This window comes from Chiroxiphia lanceolata, chromosome 17, assembly GCF_009829145.1.
Source record: "Chiroxiphia lanceolata isolate bChiLan1 chromosome 17, bChiLan1.pri, whole genome shotgun sequence".
NCBI lineage: Eukaryota > Metazoa > Chordata > Aves > Passeriformes > Pipridae > Chiroxiphia > Chiroxiphia lanceolata.
Window position 1 is genome coordinate 13,243,320 of NC_045653.1, and position 22,395 is coordinate 13,265,714.

The 22,395-nt window shown below is 50.6% G+C and overlaps 2 protein-coding genes across 3 annotated transcripts in view; one reads left to right on the forward strand and one right to left on the reverse strand.

Moving 5' to 3' along the window:
• Positions 1 to 3,992: 3,992 nt before the first annotated feature.
• Positions 3,993 to 13,296, forward strand: LOC116795550 (thyrotropin-releasing hormone receptor-like). Its single transcript, XM_032705319.1, has 2 exons — positions 3,993 to 4,769; positions 9,984 to 13,296. The coding sequence occupies exons 1-2, from the start codon at positions 3,993 to 3,995 to the stop codon at positions 10,368 to 10,370; spliced, it is 1,164 nt and encodes a 387-aa protein (XP_032561210.1). The 3' UTR covers positions 10,371 to 13,296.
• Positions 13,297 to 15,504: 2,208 nt separating this feature from the next.
• Positions 15,505 to 22,395, reverse strand: part of JPH2 (junctophilin 2) — a 31,035-nt gene continuing 24,144 nt past the window's right edge. Inside the window, exons 4-6 of one of the 2 annotated variants that reach the window (XM_032705146.1) lie at positions 21,298 to 22,088; positions 20,129 to 20,226; positions 16,831 to 19,351 (exon numbers count right to left, since the gene is read on the reverse strand). In XM_032705146.1, the coding sequence (XP_032561037.1) occupies positions 20,146 to 20,226; positions 21,298 to 22,088 (872 nt within the window). In that variant the 3' untranslated portion in view covers positions 16,831 to 19,351; positions 20,129 to 20,145. Of the gene's footprint in view, positions 16,244 to 16,830; positions 19,352 to 20,128; positions 20,227 to 21,297; positions 22,089 to 22,395 lie in introns of those variants that run through there. The other variant, XM_032705147.1, reaches the window with a different exon arrangement.

Here is a 22,395-nt window from a genome sequence, read left to right on the forward strand (position 1 = left end):
TCAGAGCCCCTCCATACTCCCACTCTCACTCCTGCTCATTGTGGCTCTCGTTGCCTTTGTTTTCCCTCAGCACATCCCTCCTGTCCCACAGGCAAGAGGACACAGGGACCAAAGCTTTGCCCTGTGTCACTGTCACCCACCAGCCCCCCGTGCTGGGTCTGGAGCCCTCGAGGTGGGTCCTGAGTGTCCACCTCCTCCATGGGGAAAATCCCTGCTGGTCAGTGCTGCTCCTACTTATTTACTTATTTACTTATTTACTTATTTACTTATTTACTTATTTACTTATTTACTTATTTACTTATTTACTGTCCCTGACTGTGTTCTGCAGGGAAGGGTTTCACTACATCTGCCTTCCAGGCTTGGCTATTCATGAAGTTTAAAGTTCAGGGTCAGACATTCATGTGCAGTGAGGCAGAGGCAGGGCTGGGGTGCTGTGGTGGGGCTGGGGAGCTTCCTTTCACTTGTTGAGGTTTCAGGCTTCTTAATTACATAGAGAAAAGTGTTAATCACAAGAGAGAAAGGCCCCTGGGTTGCTCTCTTCTCCAGGAGTGCAATAAGCCCCGGGGGCAGAAAGTCACTCACACATGGGACAGGTTCTACCCTGAAAGCCCCGATTGCCTTGGAGTTCTGTGGTGTGTTTTAGTGGATTTTTCACAGGCAAAACATATGCTAAGTTCCTGCCCACAGCTGGCTGGCAGGCAAGAATGAATGGCCTTAATATACTGAGGAGCAAGTGCATATTATTTCACTCAGTCTCTAGGAAAGATCTCAAAACCAGCCACAAATCTGCATCTACCAAAGCAGACAGCCAAGCAGAAAAAACCTCTCTCCAGAAGTGTTTCCTGATTTTTAAAAAACCTCCATTTTTACTGCATTTATCCTATCTAAAGTATTTGCACTGTTATTGCTATGGAGAAGCAACACTTCCTTGCACCAAACTTTAGAGAAGGAAGTATTAGTGACCACAAATAAAAGCAAATAAAAGCTGTTTCATAGCGTTGTGCCTGCAATTCATAGCAAGGGTTTCCCTGGTCCTGGCTCTTTCTAATGCAGATTGTGTCAGGGTTTCATTCTGAACTCAATGCCTCACATTAGAAAATTTCCAAATTAATTGTAACAGTCCTTCATCCTGCGACAAAAACAGTTGAAATGGGGTAGAAGCAACATTGGTTTTCCCAGAAGGCTGCTGAAAGCTGGGATGTGGATACAGAAGCCAGTCCTCCAGGCACCTTTCTCAGTCCCCTGATTTCCAGGTTTCACTCTGAAATCACTGATTTCTCACTCTCCAGGCACTCAGAGAAGCCCCTCCTCATCTGCAATATCTGTTTTCATCCCTTTACTAATTTCTGTGAAGTGAGAGGCTTTTCCCTCGAGGTCTCAGGCTGCGAACGCAGCAGGGAAGCAAGGGAGAGGAGAAGGGGTCATTTTCCTCTATGTGTGAAAGTGGCCTCATTTTAATGTCTTTAAAATTTTAATTTCTTCAAAATATAGGGATTAGCTGCAGAAAGATCACCAGTTCCTCTGTGTCCTCAAGGCGTTTTCAAGACATGGTGCATCACAGATTTAATAACAATGTATCTTTAAAAGAGAGATCATACAAACCAGAGAGAAATGTAACCAAAAGCCAGGAGGGAACTGTGCCGGCCAGATGGGGAAGAGAGGAGCCTGAGATGACCTGCAGAGCTGCCTGTGCTCCCTGAATCTGGAAGTAACTAACCATCCCTGTCCTTACTTGGGGCTGGGAAAGCATCATTTCCCTGTGACAGCATTGCCCTGGGCTCGATGCTACAATCAGTGGTTGGAGCTCCTTAATCCTGGCACCAGCAGGTCCATCAGGCACCCCCTGCCCGGTGGGAAATGCTGCCTGCCCCACTCCCCAGGCAAAGAGCCTGAAGATACTCTTGTCTTCAAGCCTGAATTGGTTTTCACCCATAGAAATCTTTATCACTGCCTTCCTCTTCGTTGTTTTGCATTCCCTTGTCCTTCTCTTCATCCCCAAAGTTTTCCACATGCTGTTCCCTCCCTCCCACATCGTTGGCACAGATGTGATGCAGCCCAGGTCCATGACCTGGTCCCTCTGGGGCTGCTCACAGGAATCAGTAGAAAACCACCAGGTAGTTCAGTTCTGTGTGCATGTGGCACTGCCCAGTCGCTTTTGCATCTGTTTAATTCCTTCACAACTGCCTTTTTTGCTCGAGTTCAATCTCTGAGAGCATTAACCCATAAAGCCCCAAAGTGATTTGCTTCTTGGCTGTGACTCTGGAACACTGAAGGCGACTTTGCCAGAACTTCTCTCTCCTTTGTCTTTCTGATTGAGCAATAACTGCTGCTTCTGTGAGGTTGACTCATAGCCCATCTCTAATTGCACTTGTCAGCCCTCAGGCTGCTTTGCAGAGCCATGAGCACCTTCCTTCCTGGTCCCTGTTGAGCTGCAGGGTGCAAAAGTGGGAATTACTTCCCCGCCATCACTTGCAATCCAAAATTTGACCATTGCCTAGAGTGCTAAACCCAGTAAAAAGTCCCTGAAAACCACTTGTGGCTTCCGTCATTCCATTTCTCCACTGGCACTGTGTGGATGCAGCCTCTCTGTCCCAGCTCTAACAGCAGAAGTTTTATGGGTTTAATATTTGTAGGTTATGAAGCCCTAGGGAATGGAGAGGTGTTTTATCACAGATTTGGGTAAGAGGATCATTTTCTCCCAGCTTTGTTTACTAAATATATGAAGCCACAGAGGTCTTTTCAGTCTTTCCACCCAGGTTTGTACAGACCAGGCTTAGAAATTTGCCTGTGAAATGCTAGACTTGAATCACCCATCATCAGGATGATCCTTCATATTTTGAATATGCATCTCAGTGTCTGGGATTAACAGAACACTTCTGACTGTAACTGAAATCTAATCTAATAAAAAAGCAAGCTCTCCCCTTGTCCTTTCCTCCATCCACAGGTTAGGGGACCTTTAGCATTTAGCCCTGCAAACACAATTGCTCTTTAAATATGAAAATGCATTTTCTGAGTGCAGAGACATCAGGAGCAAGCACAGAGCTGGCAGCAAATTCTGGCTCCTACTGTCCATCAGGGAGACTCTGGATCTCCCAGCCTGACCATCAGGGAGATACCAGACACCCCAGGCTCATCGTTGGAAAAATACAGGATCTGCTAGTCCAGAACTGGGTAAGCCTTTTCCCAAAGAAGTAACAGCGATGTGCTTGTTTGGGACAGGGATGGCTATGGGAAAGACAGCACAAGGAGGTCACTACCTCATGTCCAGGGAAGGCATCCCTCTGCCCCAGCCCAAGGGATACAGGAAAGGCCTTGGACTTCAGTGGCATCGCTCCGGTCCCATCCTGAGGAGAAGGAAGGAAGGAAGGACTCCTCATCCTCAGCTCTCTTTGCCCGGGGACTCTCAACCCCTCTGTCTCTGCACCCTGGCTTCTCTAAGCTGCAACCCCATCCCCTGCCTGGGCTCCTTCCTCCTCCTCCTCCTCCTCCTCCTCCTCCTCCTCCTCCTCCTCCTCCTCCTCCTCCTCCTCCTCCTCCTCTTCGGCTCAGCGGCGCGCTAGGACCCGGCGGGAGAAGGCGGGGGATGCCGGAGGGAGGCGATGGGGGGTCCCGGGGGTGGAGGTATCCCTGGGGGGGCTGCGGGCGGTCCTGAGGGAGTCCTGGTGATTCCTGCGGGTCCCGGCAGCTGAGGGCGGTCCTGGAAGCTCCCGGGGGCTGGGGGTCTTGGGCAGTCCCGAGTGGTTCCCAGGGCTAGGGACTCCTGGAGGGTCTCGGGGACTGGGGGGATCCTGACCGCTCCTCGCCCCTCTCCATGAGGAGTTTGCAGGGGAGGGGGGTGCAAAGCGCCGGGCGGCTGCAAGACTTGAGGTGAATCGTCGGAAAGAAGGCAGGGAGGAGCCGGGGTGGGCGGGAAGGCGGGGAGAGGGCGCGGGGGCAGCCCCGGCTCTCGCCGCAGGGGGCGCGGGGCTCCGCCGCGAACGGCTGCGGGGACGATGGAGAACGGCTCGGGAGCCGCTCTGGGCGGCAGCGGCAACCTGAGCCTGGGCAGGATGCCCCGGCAGCCCCTGGAGCTGCAGGTGGTCACCATCCTGCTGGTGCTGCTCATCTGCGGGGCGGGCATCGCGGGCAACGCGATGGTGGTGCTGGTGGTGCTGCGCACCAAGCACATGGTGACCCCCACCAACTGCTACCTGGTGAGCCTGGCGGTGGCCGACCTCATCGTGCTGCTGGCGGCCGGGCTGCCCAACATCTCTGAAGTGGTGGCTTCCTGGGTGTACGGCTACGCCGGCTGCCTCTGCATCACCTACTTGCAGTACCTGGGCATCAACACCTCCGCCTGGTCCATCGCCGCCTTCACGGTGGAGCGGTACATCGCCATCTGCCACGCCATCAAGGCGCAGCTCCTGTGCACCGTGTCCCGCGCCAAGCGCATCATCGCCTCGCTGTGGCTCTTCACCTCCCTGTACTGCCTCGTGTGGTTCTTCCTGGTGGACACGACCCAGGTCACCTTCTCGGATGGGGCACAGGTCAGCTGTGGCTACCGGGTCTCCAGAAGCCTTTACCTGCCCATTTACTTCTTGGATTTTGCTGTCTTCTACGTCATCCCACTGGGGCTGGCCACTGTCCTCTACGGCCTCATTGCCCGCATCCTCTTCCTGAGCCCCCTGCCCGCCACCCCGCAGCATTCCCGCCTGGCCTTCGTGCGCCAGGGCAGCTCCCTCGGGCTCTCCTGCCGGGCCAACAAGAGGGCCCTGAGCTCCCGCAAGCAGGTAGGGGCTCCCCGCCGTGCTGGGACACGCTGGGCTGCAGGCAGCACTGTCAGGGGCTCGGGGCTTTGAGGGCCACCCTGGCACAGGATGGGGTGCCACAGTATTTCGCTTCCCTTTGTGGGGGGAGTGGAGAGGGTTGGTTTGCTGCAAAGAAGCCTCCCCCAGGCCCAGCTGGGGTCTGGCAGCACAGATGGGCTCCCCTTGCGTTGGCTGGGCTTGGTAGAGCAGGACAGGGCTTCAGCACCACTTGGGAGCGGCAGGAGTGCAGGCATGTTTGCTGGCTAATTAATTACTGATTGCCTCCCCGAGGAGGGGAGGGCTGGGTCACTTTATGCCAGAGAGACTCGCCTCTCAGGTAGGGTCCTGGGCAGGTGACCTTGGATTTAAAGGAGCAAAGGGAAAGGAGAGCTTCTTTCCCTCTGAGCCCAGCCCGGGCTGCAGCCCCTCGAATCCCTGCAGCTGGGGAAGGTACTTCCCAGTGGTGTGTTTGCCTCTCGGTGATTCCTCTGTCATTCAGCTGCCTGCTCACTGCCCGTATCCTTCTCCTTCCACCTCCTTCTGTCCTCATTCATCCCCTTTCCTTGTACACATGGACAATCACTGCCTCATGTTCCATCTCTTTGGACAGGTCAGTATCTAGACATGGGACACTCCTGCCTGCCTGTCCACTCTCCTGCTGTTTGCAGGAGCCCATCCCTTTCTGGGTAGGCAGAAACATAGTCTGTTTTAAAGGGAAGGGCTGATTTTGGGAGTTTGGTATGAGTCCTTGAAATCATTAGTTCTGTTGTGATGTCCAGACAGCCCAAAACAGGCAAACAGGCCTGCCCTAAAGTCCTTGTGTTTCCCACTCAGTGTCTTGTTGCCTGCCTTGTACAGAAACCTCCATTCCCCAGAAGAGAGGAGTCAGAGTGACGGAGGGGAAGCGAGCAGCCCACAGAACGCGCATTTCTTCATGCACTTCTAAGTCTTTCCAGTTCAGCTTTTCCTCCCTTTTTCTCCAGCACTGAAAGGTTTAAAGCGAGTGCCAAGTTCTGCAGAAGTATTTGCCTGCTCTCTCAAGGCCACTGGCTGCTGTGGGAGCCTCAGGCAGGGTGTTCAGCAGGGAGGGCTCTTGATACAAGGCAGGTCAATGGATCTCTCCTTCCAGAGCAGCTGCTGGAGGGGCTGTGCCTCTCCCCCCGCGGTGCTGTGCCGTGGAGTGGCTGGGCTGCACAAAGCATGCTCCAGCATCATTAGGACAAGTGGCTGTTGGGGCTGAATGAGGGGCACTCCAGCTCCTGGAAACATTTTGTGCTCTTTTTTCCTTTACACCAGGAGTTTACTCGAGATCATCATTACCTCCCGAAATATCTCAGCATGCAGGCTTCTCCTGGATGGCCTGGCATCACAGAGCTGGCATCGTTAGGAATGAAGATGGCACTGAGTTTTTAAAGCTATAAAGCAGTTTTCCAGGGCTTCCCGTAGCTGAGTGTGTAGCTCAGGCAGTCCCTCTGACCGGAGTACAGCCTTCCCCCTCTGGCCTCTCTTTATAGAGGAACTGGTTCTTCCAGGTCCCGTGCCCAGAGTCCCCTGGGAGAGGTCCTGCAGGGGCTACCTCAGAGGTGCCCATTTTTCTCCCTTGACTCTAAAGAGCCTGGATGGCTGGGGGTGTTTTGCTGTGACTGTGCTCCTACACAGCCCCAGCACTGCATTGCTTTCAGGGTGTGGAGACACTGTTCTTCCCTCACTGGTGCCTCGAAAACACGTAAGTCCAGAGCAGGACAACACAAGGTGTAAGTTTTACTGTGTTCATCACTGATACAAACACCAGCCACCTCCAAGCACTTTTTTCACCTGCTGGGGAGGGACCACTAGAGGGAGTGGGATTCCTAAAAAAAGGATGTGCAGCTCAGGATGATGGTGCAGGAACTAGGAGGGGAGACATTGGCTGGGGAGATGAGCTGCCCCTCAGCTTTGGCATAGGGACCCAGGATGTAGTCAGAATTGGGTACAGCAGATATCCTTGGCCATCTAGTAATGCTGGTTCACGTGCTTAAAAGTAGTTTTCATCTTAATATCAGTTGGTCTGGTAAAACATCTCCTTCTGTCTGCAAACCTGTGTCTTGCTTCTATGCACAGCTCATTTACAGCTGTTCTGTGCACACACTGTGTGCAATAGAGTTGTGGCAGAACACTTGGAAAATTGTTGTCCCTGAGCTGGTGCCACCCTGAGAGAGATGCTTGAAGGCCACAGCAAAGCTCTGGCTTTGCTGAGTTCAGCTTTTTTGTTGTGAGTCATAATTCAGGACTGCTGTAGAAAGTGATAAATGGCCCAAACTCTCCTCAGTGCTGATTAGGTTCATTTTTCACAAGAGCACCTGAAGTAAGTTCAGAGCACCTCTAGTTGCTCACCTCAGCAAGGTAGGATGAGGAGAGACACCAAGACGGGTTTCAGCCAGTCATGCAAACACTGGAGGGTTTTTTTTCCCAGGATGGAGGTACAAGAGTAAGTTTGGGATAGACCATTAGGTTTTATCCAGGGGAAACATCCTGTGTCCACAGGACTTTGCTGAAGTCACACCCAGCAGAACATGGTCCATCCAGCTTTAAAAGGCAAATCTCAGTGTTACAGCAAGCTCGGGGCAGGGCTGACTGTCCCAGCCCATGGTCTGGATGCGTCGTTCTCAGGGAGCACTGAAGGGATTTAGTGAGACAGAGGTAACGGATCCTCACGGTGCTGTTCCCACCGGTTTCTCCTCCCAGGGAAAAGGCAGTGCTTTTTTGCAGGGCTGTAGGACACAGCATGAAGTGCTTGTGTGGTGACAGCACTTTGTGGTCCCCTGTGGGCTGGGAAGAGGTGCTGAGGGCTCGCTCAAGTGGGAGCTGGGGCAGTGCTCGCTGGCATCACAGGCCTTTCCATAGCAACCAGTCAAAAATGAGGGGCAGTTATGGCTTAAAAGCAGATGAATCCCTGGTTCTTTTCCAGAACACATTTCTTTTGGTCTCAGAAAGGACTGGAATGAACTTACTGTTCAACCTTATTAGGATACACTCCCCTGGTGTTGTCACTTAAATGCAGAGTTCAGATCACTCTTCACAAACATCGTGAGTGGCTGAGCAGTAAAATGAGGCAGGGACTGACAACAGCCAAAAAGCCAAAGAAGTTTCAGCTTTCAGCCTCAGGAGATGGCACAAGAACAGGATTAATGTGTCAGCTTTAAAGTATACATTTTAGCCCTACAGAAACCTCCCTGCAGAAGACACCTCCCAGAGAGCAGAGCAAAGTATAAAAGCTCAGAGATTTATTTTCTCCATTCCTGTGGGGAAAAACTTTGCATCTTGAGACATACCCTGCTCCTGGGGCATGCAGGACAAAGCAAAATCTGCTCCTTCCTGGGTTTATCTGGTATCAGGAGCTCTCTGCTCCCAGCTCCCACCACAGCAATATGGTTTCACCACTGCTGTCAGGATGCTCTTCCCTTGGCAAGGGCTGGGTGAGCCTGCACTGCCCTGCCAGCTTTGGCTGAGGTGGTGGCTACAGCTGTTCTGGTTTGTAGAGATTTTGGTTATGGTCACTCTGTGCCAGGCAGCCCCTGTCCAGGAGTGATTCTATAAACCAGATTTTCACACTAGGTAGGGTAGCCAAAAAAACCAAAAGCTTGTGAGATGTGTCTTGCTCTTCTGGATCCAGCCAGCCCTTGTAAAGGCATTGCAAAGCTCTGAAGCTTTTACTGACACCACTTGCACATTCTCTCATATCTTTCCCAAAAGGCAGCAAACTGTGGCAGCAAACAAGCTGGAGTCTTAGCAACAGCCTCCACACTCATTGTATCACTGTGAGATCTTATTCTGGGAAGTGTCCTCACATTTCCATTAAACCACACACAGCAAATCCCTTCTATTTTGGCCTCAGCTTGATAACAGTCCCTTTCTTGCAGGGAAAGTTTTGTTGCCACTACCAACCACCCCCCAGTTTCTACTCACAGCATTACAGGAAGGCATAGTTCCTTGTGAGGAAGTAAAAAAAGCACTCCAAGAAAAGTTGAGACACTGTAAATGTGATCTCTGATTATTTCCATACCGAGAACTGGAGTTATTGCACAACTCCCCTCCTGACGTTTGCAACGCCACTGCCTTGATATGTATGTGGCATCAGTGTTTAGTCATATTTTCCTCCATGGGGACGTGTGTATTTTGTAAGTATTTGTTGCATGAGTATTGTCACCTCCCAGAAATAGCTGTTGAAATTATTAGAATCACTGAGGTTTCAGTACAAACACCCATTTTCCTAAACAAGCTTATGTCGAGCTGAGGGCAATTACTGCTCACTTCTGAATTCTCAGTTGCTTCTTGTTCCCACTATGTTAATGTAGTACTTCCCCAGTGTGCTGCAAATTAAAGTAACCCATGCCAATTAGCTGAGTAACTCCCATATCAGCCCAAGGAGGAATTTCTTTAAGACTCCTGACAGTCTCCTCTGCCCCCATGTGTTGCTCTGTATCAGGAGCCTATTTCCTGGAACAATATATCTGATGTAGGAAATCAGGAAACCCTAGGCAGGGAGATGACATATATCCTATGACACTCCCAAAACTTAGGTCTCCACCTTTGGACAAGTATTTTCCCCATTGGTTTATTGTTAGGTACAACTGTCAACTTGGTTTTTTTCTGGTACAGAAATTTCTATGATTATCCTAGTCCACTTCCAGGATGGTGGATAGTTCTGAAGCATTTTAGAGGATCTTCAAGGGCGGATGAAAACCTATAATTTAAGGGTTTATTTATGCAAGATTGTTTCCTGAGAAAAATAGTTTCAGAGAGGAAGAGCTCCATGGTTTGGGTGCCTATTTTAAATGCTTAAAGAGAGATAGAATCATAGAATCATAGAATCAGCTGGGTTGGAAGGGACCTCCAAGATCATCAAGTCCAACCCTTGGTCCACTACCGCTGCGATTGCTAGACCATGGCACTGATGCCACATCCAGTCTTATCATAAAAACCTCCAGGGATGGAGAATCCACCACTTCCCTGGGCAGCCCATTCCAATGTCTGATTACCCCCTCTGCAAAGAAATTCTTCCTAATATCTAACCTAAACCTCCCCTGGCACAGCTTAAGACAGAAGCACTGTGTAGACTGAATGAGCTGCCTGCAGCACTTCTCTAGGCGGGAAAGTTCTGCTGGAGGTTCAGCATCACCTGACTATGTCTCTTTTTTGCATATCCCCACCGGCAAGGTGACCAAAATGCTGGCTGTGGTGGTGGTGCTCTTCGCCCTGCTGTGGCTGCCTTACCGCACGCTGGTGGTGGTGAACTCCTTCATGGACCCTCCCTACCTGAACACCTGGTTCCTTCTCTTCTGCCGCATGTGCATCTACCTGAACAGCGCCATCAACCCCATCATCTACAACCTCATGTCTCAGAAGTTCAGGGCTGCCTTCAGGAAGCTGTACAAGTGCGAGAAGAAGCGCCCTGAGCCCCCTGCCCCGTGCGCCGCCCCGGCGCCCTACAGCGTCGGGAGGGACTGTTCCCACGGCAGCTCTGAGCACAACCTCACCCAGCCAGAAGACCTGCACAGGCTCCCTGCCCCTGCAAAGAAGAACAAGCAAATCCTGGGACCCTGAAGCAAATCCTGGGAGCTGTGTGGCTGTACGGCTGTGTTGGGATAACGCCAAGGGGAATCGCTGTGGCGCTGCAGCAAGCTGCATTTAACACTTCTCCAGGGCATTTAACAAAGCACATTGTTAAAGTCAAATCGGTTTGCTTTTCCTTCATGCTAATTTATTCTTGTTTGGTGAAGTGTTAGGCACAGATCAGTGTTTAGCATCTTTAAAGCATCTGTTGTAAATACAGCAGGGCAATGTCATTCTGTGTTATGTGCAAGAGCAGTTGCTTGTTGAGCTGGGCCAAAGCACTGAAACGAAACCCAGGAAGAGAAGAACTTTCAAGGAAATAAAAAACAACCTCTTTTTGCTGGACCCATTTTCTTAGAGAGTGAGACTCCCCTACCTAAATTTATATACCTTTGACACAGACACCTTATGGGAGCTGCTTCTCTACAGACCTTATAGAGTTAATGGGGACAATTAGGCACTTCTAAGTAATGTCTCCTCTCATCTCAGCACAGTCCTCTGAGGAATACACAGCCCTGCTGAGGAGATCAATGCCTCCTGAGATGTGACTACTTCTGATTGTAAAGGGATTCTCTCTGGTGGGGACACCTGCTGTTAGGAATAACCAAACTTGGGTGTCATTAACCTCACATGGTGTCTCTGGAAGCATCACAGTGCTGGTAGCACAAGGTCCAGACCAGTTGAATTTGTCACAGAAAAATGAACAAACTAATAATGAGTTTTCCCTAAGGTAACAGTAATACTTCCAGCATTGTGGTCTAAGTTTCTTTTGGATAATTTTACCTTTCCTGTCCAAATTCCTCTAGTTCTTTCAGTTGGAAACTGCGCCCTTGTCCTGAAAGCCCCAGTGTGGTGCAGTTGTGTACTGGAGAGCTCTCCATCCCAGCTATAGTTGCATTTCAATGGCAGGTGAAGAAATTCTCTTATTTCCTGAGAAAATTTTGTGAAAGTCCCTCAAGTGTTTCATGGTAAGTGACACAATTTATTGCTGCTGTCATCCTGTGAGCGAAGTGTATATTCATAACCTTCAGCATCCAAGAAACCAGCCCAAGAACACTTGACCCAGACTTGCAAGAGACTATCTGGACTAAGAGTAAAATGAAACAGATTACACACGAGCCAAACCCTAAGGATCTTGCCAAGTAAAACAAGTCTCAGCCACCAGTAACCCTCAAGTGACTGCAAAATATTATTTGAACAGCCAGTGCAGCCTCACTAGTCAGCATTGGTTTTCAGCAAACTATAGTGTTAAAAGATCTTAGAATTTTGCATCCACTCAGGAAAAATATCTGTGTGATATGTTTAAGAGCATAAGATGTGGGTAACCATTCTGCATCACTTCATTGGGTGAGTCAGGACAAGACCTCAAGTTCCCCTGGTGTGTCAGAACTGTCCAGGACCTATTTTATTGGGTGTAGGGTGGTTTTGCTTGTATGATTATTATGTTGTGAGTTATTAATTATTTACTTTGCCCCTAAAATTACTGTAGGACAAGAACATTGTTTTTTGCAATTATTTGAAACACAATGGATTTGGAATTTAAGGATTCATGACACTTTTGCACTCTTTTGTGTATATTGTGTATATTGGGAATTTAGGCACAGAGTTCCTATTTATTGTTGTTACGGAAGTTCTACAGAGACATTTGGGATTTGCTTCTTGAAGAAGATGGAAGTGTTTTTGCTAACATGGGAGAATTTGCTTGTAACAGTATTTTCTCTGGTACAAATTTTGGTTTTTTTCCCCTTAGAACAGATTTTTCCTTGGCAGCTCAGAACAAGCCATTGATAAAAGCATCAAACCAGAGCAACAAGGATCAGGGAGGAGGAAGAGGAGGAGGAGGAGGAAGAGGAGCCCTGGGCCATTGCTGGGGCCTCCCTGGGGCCTCAAGCACAGGCAGCATCTCCTCGGGATGGGCTGTCCTGTGTCCCCCAGCCTGTCACCTGAAGCTGTGGGTGCAGAGAGCAGCAGGGAGACCAGCTTTGCCCTGAGGCCATGTGGGAAGAGGATTTACTGTCCGAGCTTGGAAACCCACTTGCATCCTGACCTAAGGCATTTTTCAGGCATGGGATGTGCCTTTGACAGACAGCCTTGATCTCTGCCAACACAAGGAGCAGCTTAACTGTGAAGTATCTCCAGCAGGATATTTTCCACCTCCTCATCAAGTTGCCAGTCTTCACTGTTCCCATTTGCGTTTTTTCCCTCCCCGGAGAGAGACATTCTAAAAGTGCTATTCTCTTAATTAAATTTCAGCCTCAGGCCGACAGTTAATTGATAGTTCTGAAATTTCTGTTCAACGTACTTGGGATTCAATTAAATCCCAGTTCTGTTCTCCCGCTTCTGCCCTTAGCTGCCAAGTACAGCATGACCCTGTGTTATTTTTTGAGAAGTAATTGGCAGATAAACTCCCCTAGCACCACGAGTTCTCCGGCAAACGCACCAGAGCGTTAAACTCTGTAGATGAGGAATGAGTTCCTGCTCTTTCCCCTGCATGTATTCTGACACTTCAGGAGGAGCTGAGAGAGTTTTAGGTGGAAGTGGAGGCAGAAGGTCAGCACTCATCTTGCTAAAGAGATGCTGGCTAAGAGGACAGGCAGCTACGTGCTGCTGGGAAATAAATCACTAGCAGTAAGGAATTAAAAGAATTAACTCACCACTGTAACTTCCTCTGGATATCCAGGGTCTGAACTCCTTGTAAGAAGTCAAAGAGCTCCCTTCAGGCTTCAGCCTTCAGCCTGCATTACCTTGTACCTTGGAACATCCCACACTGCTCATAAAGTCTGAAGCTGTATTTTACCCTCAGCATTTATTTGTCTCAGTGGCATGAATGTAGGCTGTGAGTTTATAAATATGCCATCAAATAAAGAATCTATTGCTCCCAAATAATCTACCACATTGAAGCTGCTCCTCAAGTCAATCTAACCTGCTACATTCCTAATTAAAGCTCATTATTTCTAACCCCTGCCCTTTCAGTGCCTGTTAACCTGCTTAAACACAATCTGGTTTCTTCAATTACAAACAAATAAGTCCCCTGGGAGGAGAGGAGGGACCTGGTACTGCTGCAGAGCCTTGGGGAGAGGGGAAGAATTTGTGAGCAGTGCAAAGAGGGGGATGGAGGAGGCAGAGCCTTGGGGAAGGGCTGCTGGGAGAGGGGTGAGTGAGCTTTCTGGGCCTGAAGAACCACAGGTTGGCTGAAGCTCCTCACATTCATCAGGGACTTTCAGTCTAGGAAACACCACATCCAGCACGTTTACCTGAATCTGGCTGGTCCCAGGGACAGAGCCCACACAGTAAGTGCCTCTATGCAGTACATGGAACCTCAGCAAGGGTTATGTACTCCTACAAAGCACACAAGGTTAAATAACTTATCAAAATCTTTAGTTTAAGCCCCAGTCAGATTGTCTTCTTACCTTGTCTTTTTGAGTGGTGGAATATTGGGAAATTTGGGCATCTATGCCAGCCTGTGCCAGAGGAGAGCATGGCCATGCTGATGGCTCTCTGGGAGAGCCTCTCCCCTACAATACTGGCCAGCACTCCAGAAGCCAGACTGCCCCAGGGCCACGTTAGGAAGTGACCCACAAAACACCAGCAGTTCCCTTAACAAGGGGCAAAAAGGCCATGAGGGTTCCCAGCACCTCCCTGCAATCAGAGCAGGTTTCCACTCCGTGGTACCAGCCTGGGGAGAGCACAGTACAGAGATCAAACAGTGGTACCTTTAAATGAATAATACTCAGGTCACTGAAGAGGATGTTGAGCAATTCCTTAATTTTTTCAGAGCCACAAGAAAGCATGGACCACACATTAGGGAAGGGATTGGACACAGCACCTCTTCAATCTGGTCTGGCCCCCGGCTGCTTCTTTGAGCTAATTAGTTCAAGCAGGCCACAATTAAGGAGATGCTGTTAAAGCCGGGGGATAGTCCTACAGCAGTATTAATGTAATCACTCAGCAGTTATTTATTTTGCACTTCATGTGCACTTCAAGGCTTCTGGAGGGCTCTTTGGCCAGTGTTGCCCCCAAACCTGCCTGCTCTCTGCACTGGCTCAGGGGCTGCTCCTCAGGACTCCTCAAACCAAGGCATCTGTTCCAGGAGCACGCTGGGACACTCAGCAGATCAAAGCTTGTCAGTCCTGCAGGACTGACTTTTACTAAAATACCCTCAGTTCAGCAGTTAACTAGCCCTGCACATTTCTGCCCTGCCAGGGTCTAAATGCAGACTCCAGTGGGAGGGCATTGCCTGTGCCCCCAATCCTATGTGCTTTCCCAGCTATTGCCCGAGGGAGGGAACATGACTGTAACACCACAGGGTCCCTCTGACATGGGTGTCATGTCACAGAAATATTAAGGACAATCTGCTTTATAATTGCTGAATTTTCTTTAATAACCACCTTATGAATTGGGCTCTAAGTGTGCCGTTTCTATAGAGACAGGGGATGCTGTGACTGCACTGGTGGCCCCTCTCTGCTCCTCCAATAGGGAATGAATGCCTGAAGCCACAAGCTGGGCAGCTTTTAAAAGCTTTTTCCTCTCAGGGAGAAGGTTCTGGGGTCGTCCTGGTGATAACATGATCTTGAATTCCTCAGTGAGGGCCCACGGTGCTCCCAGGCTGGGTGATCCTCTCTGCCCTTGTGGACACAGTGTGAGTGGCTGCTCAGAGGAAATAAAATAAACGCAAAATAAAAGCAACTTTTTCCAACTGTGCAGTGCCAGCATTTCTGGCAGAAGAGAACAGGAGAGAGTGGCCACTGTGGGACCCCTTGATGCCATCCCCGAGCTGGGCATGGCATGCCCTCGGCTTTCAGAGCAGGCTGGGGTCAGGCATGGGAAAACATCTCACTGGCATTGCTGATGGTGTCTGTTACTGCTCCTGGGACTCACACTGGCTTCCTCCAGGAAGGGTCCCAAAGCAAAGGTAGTGGTGTGGAGCCAGCCCCATTCCTGGCTCCACAGGAGCACAGGAACCCCTCTGCACGTTCTCCCTGCACCTACTCCCTGCCAGGGCCACCCTTACCCCAGCTCTGGCCCTTCCTCTTGTGCAAAGATGAAGGCCAAGAGAAAAGGTTGCTCCTGAGAGCCCCAATGCCCTGCAAGGACAGTGGAGCTGTCTCCAGGACGCCTGGGCAGGTCACTGTCAAAGGACACTGGGGCTCAGATTGCACCTTCCCTCCTGCCAGTGGAGGGTGAGGCTGCTGCCCTTCGACACAGGATCAGGGCAGTGCCTTTAGCTGGGTTCTCACATATCAGACACCTCCCTGCCCGCCCCTGGGGACACTCGGATGGACACAGTGGGGGGGACATTACCCCTGAAATCAGCAGTTATTGAGGCACAGACCCCAGCACTGTTCCCCCTACCCTGGGGAAGGTGCAGGCTTCTTGTTTTGTCTTTATTAATACTTTTAAAGCAACATGTCATTGCTTTAGTGACCGACCCACCTCCCTGCTGCCTCTGCCGTACATGGGCCAAAGACCTGCTCCATTCATCAGGTTGAGATTTATGAGGTGCACAGGGCTCCAGTTACCCTGCTGTCCCCAACTGATGAATGAGATGCGGCTGGTTCCTCGCATACCAGAAGCAAAACAAGCCCAGAGGAGAGTAAAGCCATCGTTTAATCAAACTCAGCTCCTTAAGTCTCTACCAAGGCATGAAATCTGCCACAAGACTCCTTGCACTGAACAAAGCCAAGGGTGGCACTCCTGCCTGTGAAGACTGAGCCTGCATCCCACCAGCCTCTCTGCACAGCCCAGCTTTGCTCATGTGAGACACTCCAGAAATAGAAAAGGGATTGAAGGTTTCAGCTACTCTGGATTCCTCAGGCCCTGGGGCTCTGCTGCCCTAGGCTGGTGCTGGGCTCTGCTCTTCCATCCTCCCCCATAAATCACCCGTCTGCCATCTCCCTGCCCCTCGTGTCTGGCTTTCCTCTCCCTTGGGTTGTTTCAAGAGGCTGAGTGAGAGGACGGGTCACAGGCAAAGGAGAATCACTCCTGCCCAAACCCAGGAGGAATGTGGCACTGGAGGAGCAGCCAGTGACGCACAGCTTGGAGGAAACTTGGCAGCAGCCCTGGGGTCGGGAGGCAGCAAAGGGACCTGTCAGTGGCCGCCTGCATTACCTGGGCAGGCTTTGGGCCAGTGTCCTGCCTTTCCTCCTGGCCCAGGGCAACCTCTGCCAGAGGCCAGCTCGATGGTGGCACACAGAGTGTGCTCAGAGAGCAGGGGGTGTCCTCAGACTGCTGCCACCAAACTCCTGAAGAGCAGTAAGTGAAAACAGCTCTCCTTGCAAAGTACCCCCAGTCAATAAAAGAATGCAAGATTTCGAAAAGGATAACTGGGAAAAAGCTGAAAAATATCCAGGTGCCACCAGTGAAATTCTGCACCACTCTCTCCTTTAGGACCGGAGTGAATGTGTCAACATGGGAAGAAACCTGTGGATTCCCCTGCAAAGATCCACGTGGATAAAGTGAGCAGATAACTGTTTATTATTGCACATAATCCAGCAGAACAACTGACAGAAAACTGCGGACAGTAGTACACAGATTGTAGTAAACAGCTTGCGAAATCTGTGATGAAGGTATTTCTGTGTGAAGAGTGAAAGGTATCTGCATCTTTGTTGTAAGACCTGAAAAGTATAACACAATATCCTAGTCAGTTTTGAAAGCATGCAGTTTGAGGTAAATCTGGTATTTTGCATCTAAGAAAATGAAACCCCTAAGGGGCTCTCTCTCTATGTATGTATATCCATATCTCGGTGCAATATGGATATAGTTATATGTCACATAAAAGCAAATCTACCACCTTTTCTCAGAAGGTTACTAGGAGGAAAGCACATTAATGAGTGCATATCACATGCATAAAAAATTGGGGGGAGGGGGAGTTACCTTAGCACTCTTGAAAAAGATCCATTTTTGTGCTTAGTGATAAGTAAAAGCCCCTCAGGTCTCTGGATGGAAATTCTCTTGGTGGTGAACAAAAGCAGCTGGCATATTGAAACTGCAGAGCTGGCAAGTGAATGCCAGCAAACTGAGATAAAACGTCAAAGGCAGCAGAGCCTGGGGTTTGCAATGCATTTATACTTAAGAAAAGAAAAAAAAATAAAAGAAAATAAGCAAATTGCTACTAAACTATGCTCTGTGGAAGTGTAGATGATGCTGCACAGCTTTCTCAGGACTGGTACAGCCACATGGCTTTTAGGGATCACATTCACTTCTCCCACAGTTAACACCACATATTTACTACTGTGGCAAAGTTCCTGAGCTGAATAAGGATAAAAAATAAAATTGGTTCACAAAGAAAAGTACTGAATTATTCTGACTCTCTTATGCCATAACTAGAGTAGATAAATTAGGCAGGTTTTGCCCTGTGTCTCCAGTCAGTGTAAACCCCTGCGTGTCTGCCACCCCATCTCTGAAATCCTTCCAGACTGACCTTTGGAGCAGACTGGGCATCTGTTTTTTTCCTTAACCATCATTTCCCCATTTCTTCCAGTCCAACAAGGTTTTCCCACCCAGTCCTGTGCTGTGGGACTTCAGGATACACAGAGGTGCACAACCAACTATAAATAACATCTCCGATTATCTTAAAAAGGGATAGAAAATACACATTGCTCTTAAAAGAAAGAAGAAACATGTCCAAGCACTCAGCCTCACACTAAACTGTAACTTCATCTGTGCCGACTTTCCAAGCTCGCACTGCTAAAGATCAGAGCAGATCATGGTGGAAAAATCTCCTTCCAAAGGTCACTCCCTGTCGCAGCTTTGGGAAAATCGGTGCAAACCGCCCAGGCCTCAGCCCCGCACACAACAGCTGGAACTGCCCCACTGTACTCTGCCCCTGCTGAAAGCCTGGCTGCTGCGTATTTCTGAGCCCAACACCCAAATACACTGGAGTCACTCGTGTCTCTGCACCTCTTTTCTTTCAGGAATAAGGTAACCTCTCCCAGGACAGCCACCCTGCATCCTCTGGCTGGAAAGTCTGTTCGCTCTGTGCAGTGAGAGCCCAGGAGCCCCCCTGCAGCCCAAGGGGAGGAACCTGCAGGTGTACAGAGGTATTTTCAGCAAGTACCTCCTTTTTACTGTAACTTGCAACATTTTCATAGACAAAAAGGGTGTAAAGGGACAAATTCAGCACACCTGCTTCCTTTTCCCGTTACAGCGGGAAGCCACCCACTGCAAGACGCTTCTGTGCAGAGCATTGTTGGTGGCAGGAGAACACTCGGACGGTGCCTGGTCCCAAAACAGGCACCATCTCCACCCACAGCACCCCCACATGCACCAACAGCCTTGGATCCACCAGTCCCTCGCACCCCACCCCGCGGCCCCGTCCGCGATGCGTCGGCCGGCATGGGCAGGACTCGGGTTACACTTCAACAAGCCCAATTTCAACTTGCTCCCCCTCTCAGTCCTCCATACATGGAAAATGACTCCAGGTGACGGGGGGGAAAGGAAAGACTTTTTGTTCATCCCTTTGGATGACTTCCAAGCACGGAGAGTGACATCGTCCACCCCTGGCCATGGCGCGGCTCTCAGGAGTCATTCTGGTTGCTGCGCATCGCTTCATCTGCACGCCATGGATGCTAACCTTTGGAAAATCTCTGACACCAAGTCAACCAAGGGAGTTACAAAACACATCAGTGTGCACACATGAGACCTTCTCACTCATTTTCCTACAGCTACAGATAAATCCCTCATCCCCGGCGTGGCAGGACAGTTGATGGCTTTGGTGAGAATAATTTAAGGCAACTGCTATTTTATACAAAGAAGAGAAGGAGACCACAGTGCAGAAATCCTGGCTTTTCCTTGGTAGATTGCAGAGGCCAGCCCCAGCCTGGGAGCAGGAGACTGAACTGATCTTCAGGTGCTCTCGTTTAAGGTTGATGTTTGCAGTGCAACCTTGGGATCCCAAGTCCTCCTCTTAGGTGTTTCTGGGTGGCTGAGCTTTAATCCCCGCCAAGGCCTGAGGTCTCCATCAGCAGCAACGCCTGTCCCAGACACAAATGAACAGGAGAGTCAAGGGGGAGCAAGACACACGACCAACATGTAACTGCAGTTGTCTGCAAGGCTTTCACCTGCATGCTCTGAATGGGGACTAATAACACGACACAAAGCAGTGCCCAGCAGAGCAGTTTCATTCCCCAGTAGGCCTCAGGAAGGCAGCCCAACACCCTCACAGGGACTTGGGAGGTGCCTCTTTGTGTTACATTTACATGAGGCTCAAGGATCAGGTTCAGCCTTGATGGCAGATTTTTTTGAACCATTTGAGCCCAAGGTGAAAGAAATCTTGTTCAAGCCCAGGACACACTCCTGTTTGTAGGAATCTCACAGGCAGGAGAAACCCCACAAAATTTTACTGCCACCAAATCCATATTCAAACCCTCATCCCAATTCAAGTGGGAGATCTGAGCGAGCTCCAGTTTAACCTTAGTCTGACAGACATCTTGGCTCATATTTATCTTTAGTAAAGCAACCATGTAACAATGGCTGCAAAACTTGCACTGGTGCAATTAGAACTGCAAATTTCAGTTTCATGTTTTCTATGAAAAATGAGAACCAACCACTGAAGTTACTCCACAAACCACTGTTGGAACAAACAAGGGGTAACTGAGAATCTCAATGCTTAATTGCTTTATTAAGTGCCCCTGCATTTTCATCACATGGGCATCTATCAGTGAATGATTTGCATGGGTGGTAAAGCGAGTCAACCCTAAAATATCCAGTGAGGCCTACATGTGAGGGTAAAATCTCATTCCTCTTCTTACCTTGTCCAAGAGGCTCATCATGTCAAAAAATGTACAAATAGGATGGCCAGACCAATGTTCAATAAGATGACCATGCAGATCACGATTGTGTTAGGTCCCTGAAGGAAAAACCCAAAACAGAGTATTACACACCACAGCTCCAGCAGAGACAGATGCAGCTTGATTCTGCTGTTCAAAAATACCACAATCACCCCCTCCTGAAATCTGGCACTTAACAACCAGCCTGAATTTCAACCTAAGGGAACGTTTATCAATCCCTATTCCTACTTTTTCCCTGCAAACTCCTTCGAAGGAGGCTGAATCAGGCTTTTTCTGAGGCTACATCAATTTAAAGGAGACCCCAACCACAGGCACATGAACTGCTGAGCCCATGTCAAGTTGCTCCTCCCAGCTCCTTTCTGCACCCCCTAGGTCCATGTTTGTAAAGTTGCCGTTTTTAAGATGAATGAAAGTACCCATATGAGATCATCATAATGCTTTAATTTCAGACTGAAATATTTCCAAACTGGGCTTTTCTAAAGTTGCATCGGAACCATTCATGTCCAAAGGGCTGCAAGATGAGACTCAGTGGTCTAATAAAATGTCTGGGTTTCCAGCTGTATTTGCTAACAGCAAAATTGAATTTCAGTGAGTATATTTTAAACCTGGGAAATCAGCTGGTGATTTGACACCATCTTTCAGCTCACCAGGTGCCCCTACAGCAAAAAAGTAAATGTAACAGATAAAAGAGAAACACACTAGGTTTTTTCCCTGCTTTTTTTCCCCCCAACATTCAGATCAATGTTGGCTGGTAAAGCGGCGGGAAAAAGGGAGAAAAGTCTAAAACATGATTTGGAAGATGCCTGTTTTCCCCAGATTTTGAAATAGGGATGTGTCTGAAAGCATATCTGCCCTGGTGCAGAGAGGAGGTCAAAACAGGAGGGTTATGAATGCCAGCCCCAGCATCTGGAGCAGGGCAGGCTGGGACAGTGGCAGGATGGGGAGCACCAAGGCTCTGCTCCAGGGAGCTCTGGCATTCTGAAAGGAGCCTCTGGGCACTGCTGGGGGCCCACTGCAGGCTCAAACCTGTGGGCTCTGCATCTCTATGGGTTTTGTCAGACCTCCTGGGGAACAATAAATGAAAGGCCAAGGTAGTTCCCTGGGGGACTCCCAGGGCTGCCCCACTTCACCTCTTCACACTCCTCCAACTTCTGTGCTGCCACCACCGCTGCCGCCACCGGGGTCGGGCTCCGCTTGGCCCCCGCCTTGGGCTCCGTCCGCCCCGGTGCCCTGGCCTCAGTCTTCCTGTCGGCCGTGGGCTCAGCCCGGCCCGTGGGCCTGCGCTCGGGGCTGTGGCGCTGCTGCGGCTCCTTGGGCCGGGGCGACCCTGGCTTGGCCTCCGCCACGGCCGCCGGCTTCTCCTCCCGCTCCTGTGGCAGGGCAGGGGTGCCCCCCCGGCGCTGAGGGTCCCTCCGGGGCTCCGGGGAGGGCGACTCGTGCTCGGGGAACTGCTCCTCCTCATAGTCCGTGGCAGGGGTGACCGGGGAGGTGCGGACGGCGTAGCTGTGGTAGCCCTTGAAGAGCTCGACGTCGGGCTCGAGCGCCATGCGCTGCAGCGGCCCGATCTCCATCTGCTCGGCAGGGCGGGCCCGGTCCCGCGAGGCCGGACGAGCCTCGCCCTCGGGGGGCGCGGGGCTCCCACCCGCCCGGCCGCCCGCCTCGGCCCAGCTGCCCGGACGGAGGGCACCGTCCTGCTGGGGGGCCGCCTTGGCACGCTTGGCCTCGGGAGGGGTGGCGGCAGGGCTGGGGGCCGGGCTGGTGCGGCGCGGCGGCTCCTCGGGCTCGTGGAGCTGGGGGCTCTCAGGCGGCGTGGGGGGTGGCGGGGCACCCTCGGGCCGCGGCGCCTCCTCCTCCATGTTGACCGCGTGCTCCGCGTTCTCGATGATCTCCTGCAGCAGCTTCCGCTTCTGGTACTCGGGGCCTGCGGAGAGAGGGGTTGGTGTGAGGAGTCTCCCCAGGGCTGGGGGACGGCACCATCGCGGCTTCGGCAGCTGCGCCCCCAGCCCTGATGGATTTGAGGATCGCTGTGCGAGGGTCCAGGTTGGAGGACACAAATAAGAGCCTGCTGCCAGGAGGGATTTCCTCCAGGAGCAGCCAGCGGCCCCAAGGCCCATCGTGTGCTGCCTGGCTGGGAAGAGCCAAGCAGGAAGGAGAAGGTGGGGAGCTCTAGATGAGGGCAAAGAAACAGTGAAAATTTGCAGTCCAGCTTCTTGTGGTCACACAGATGG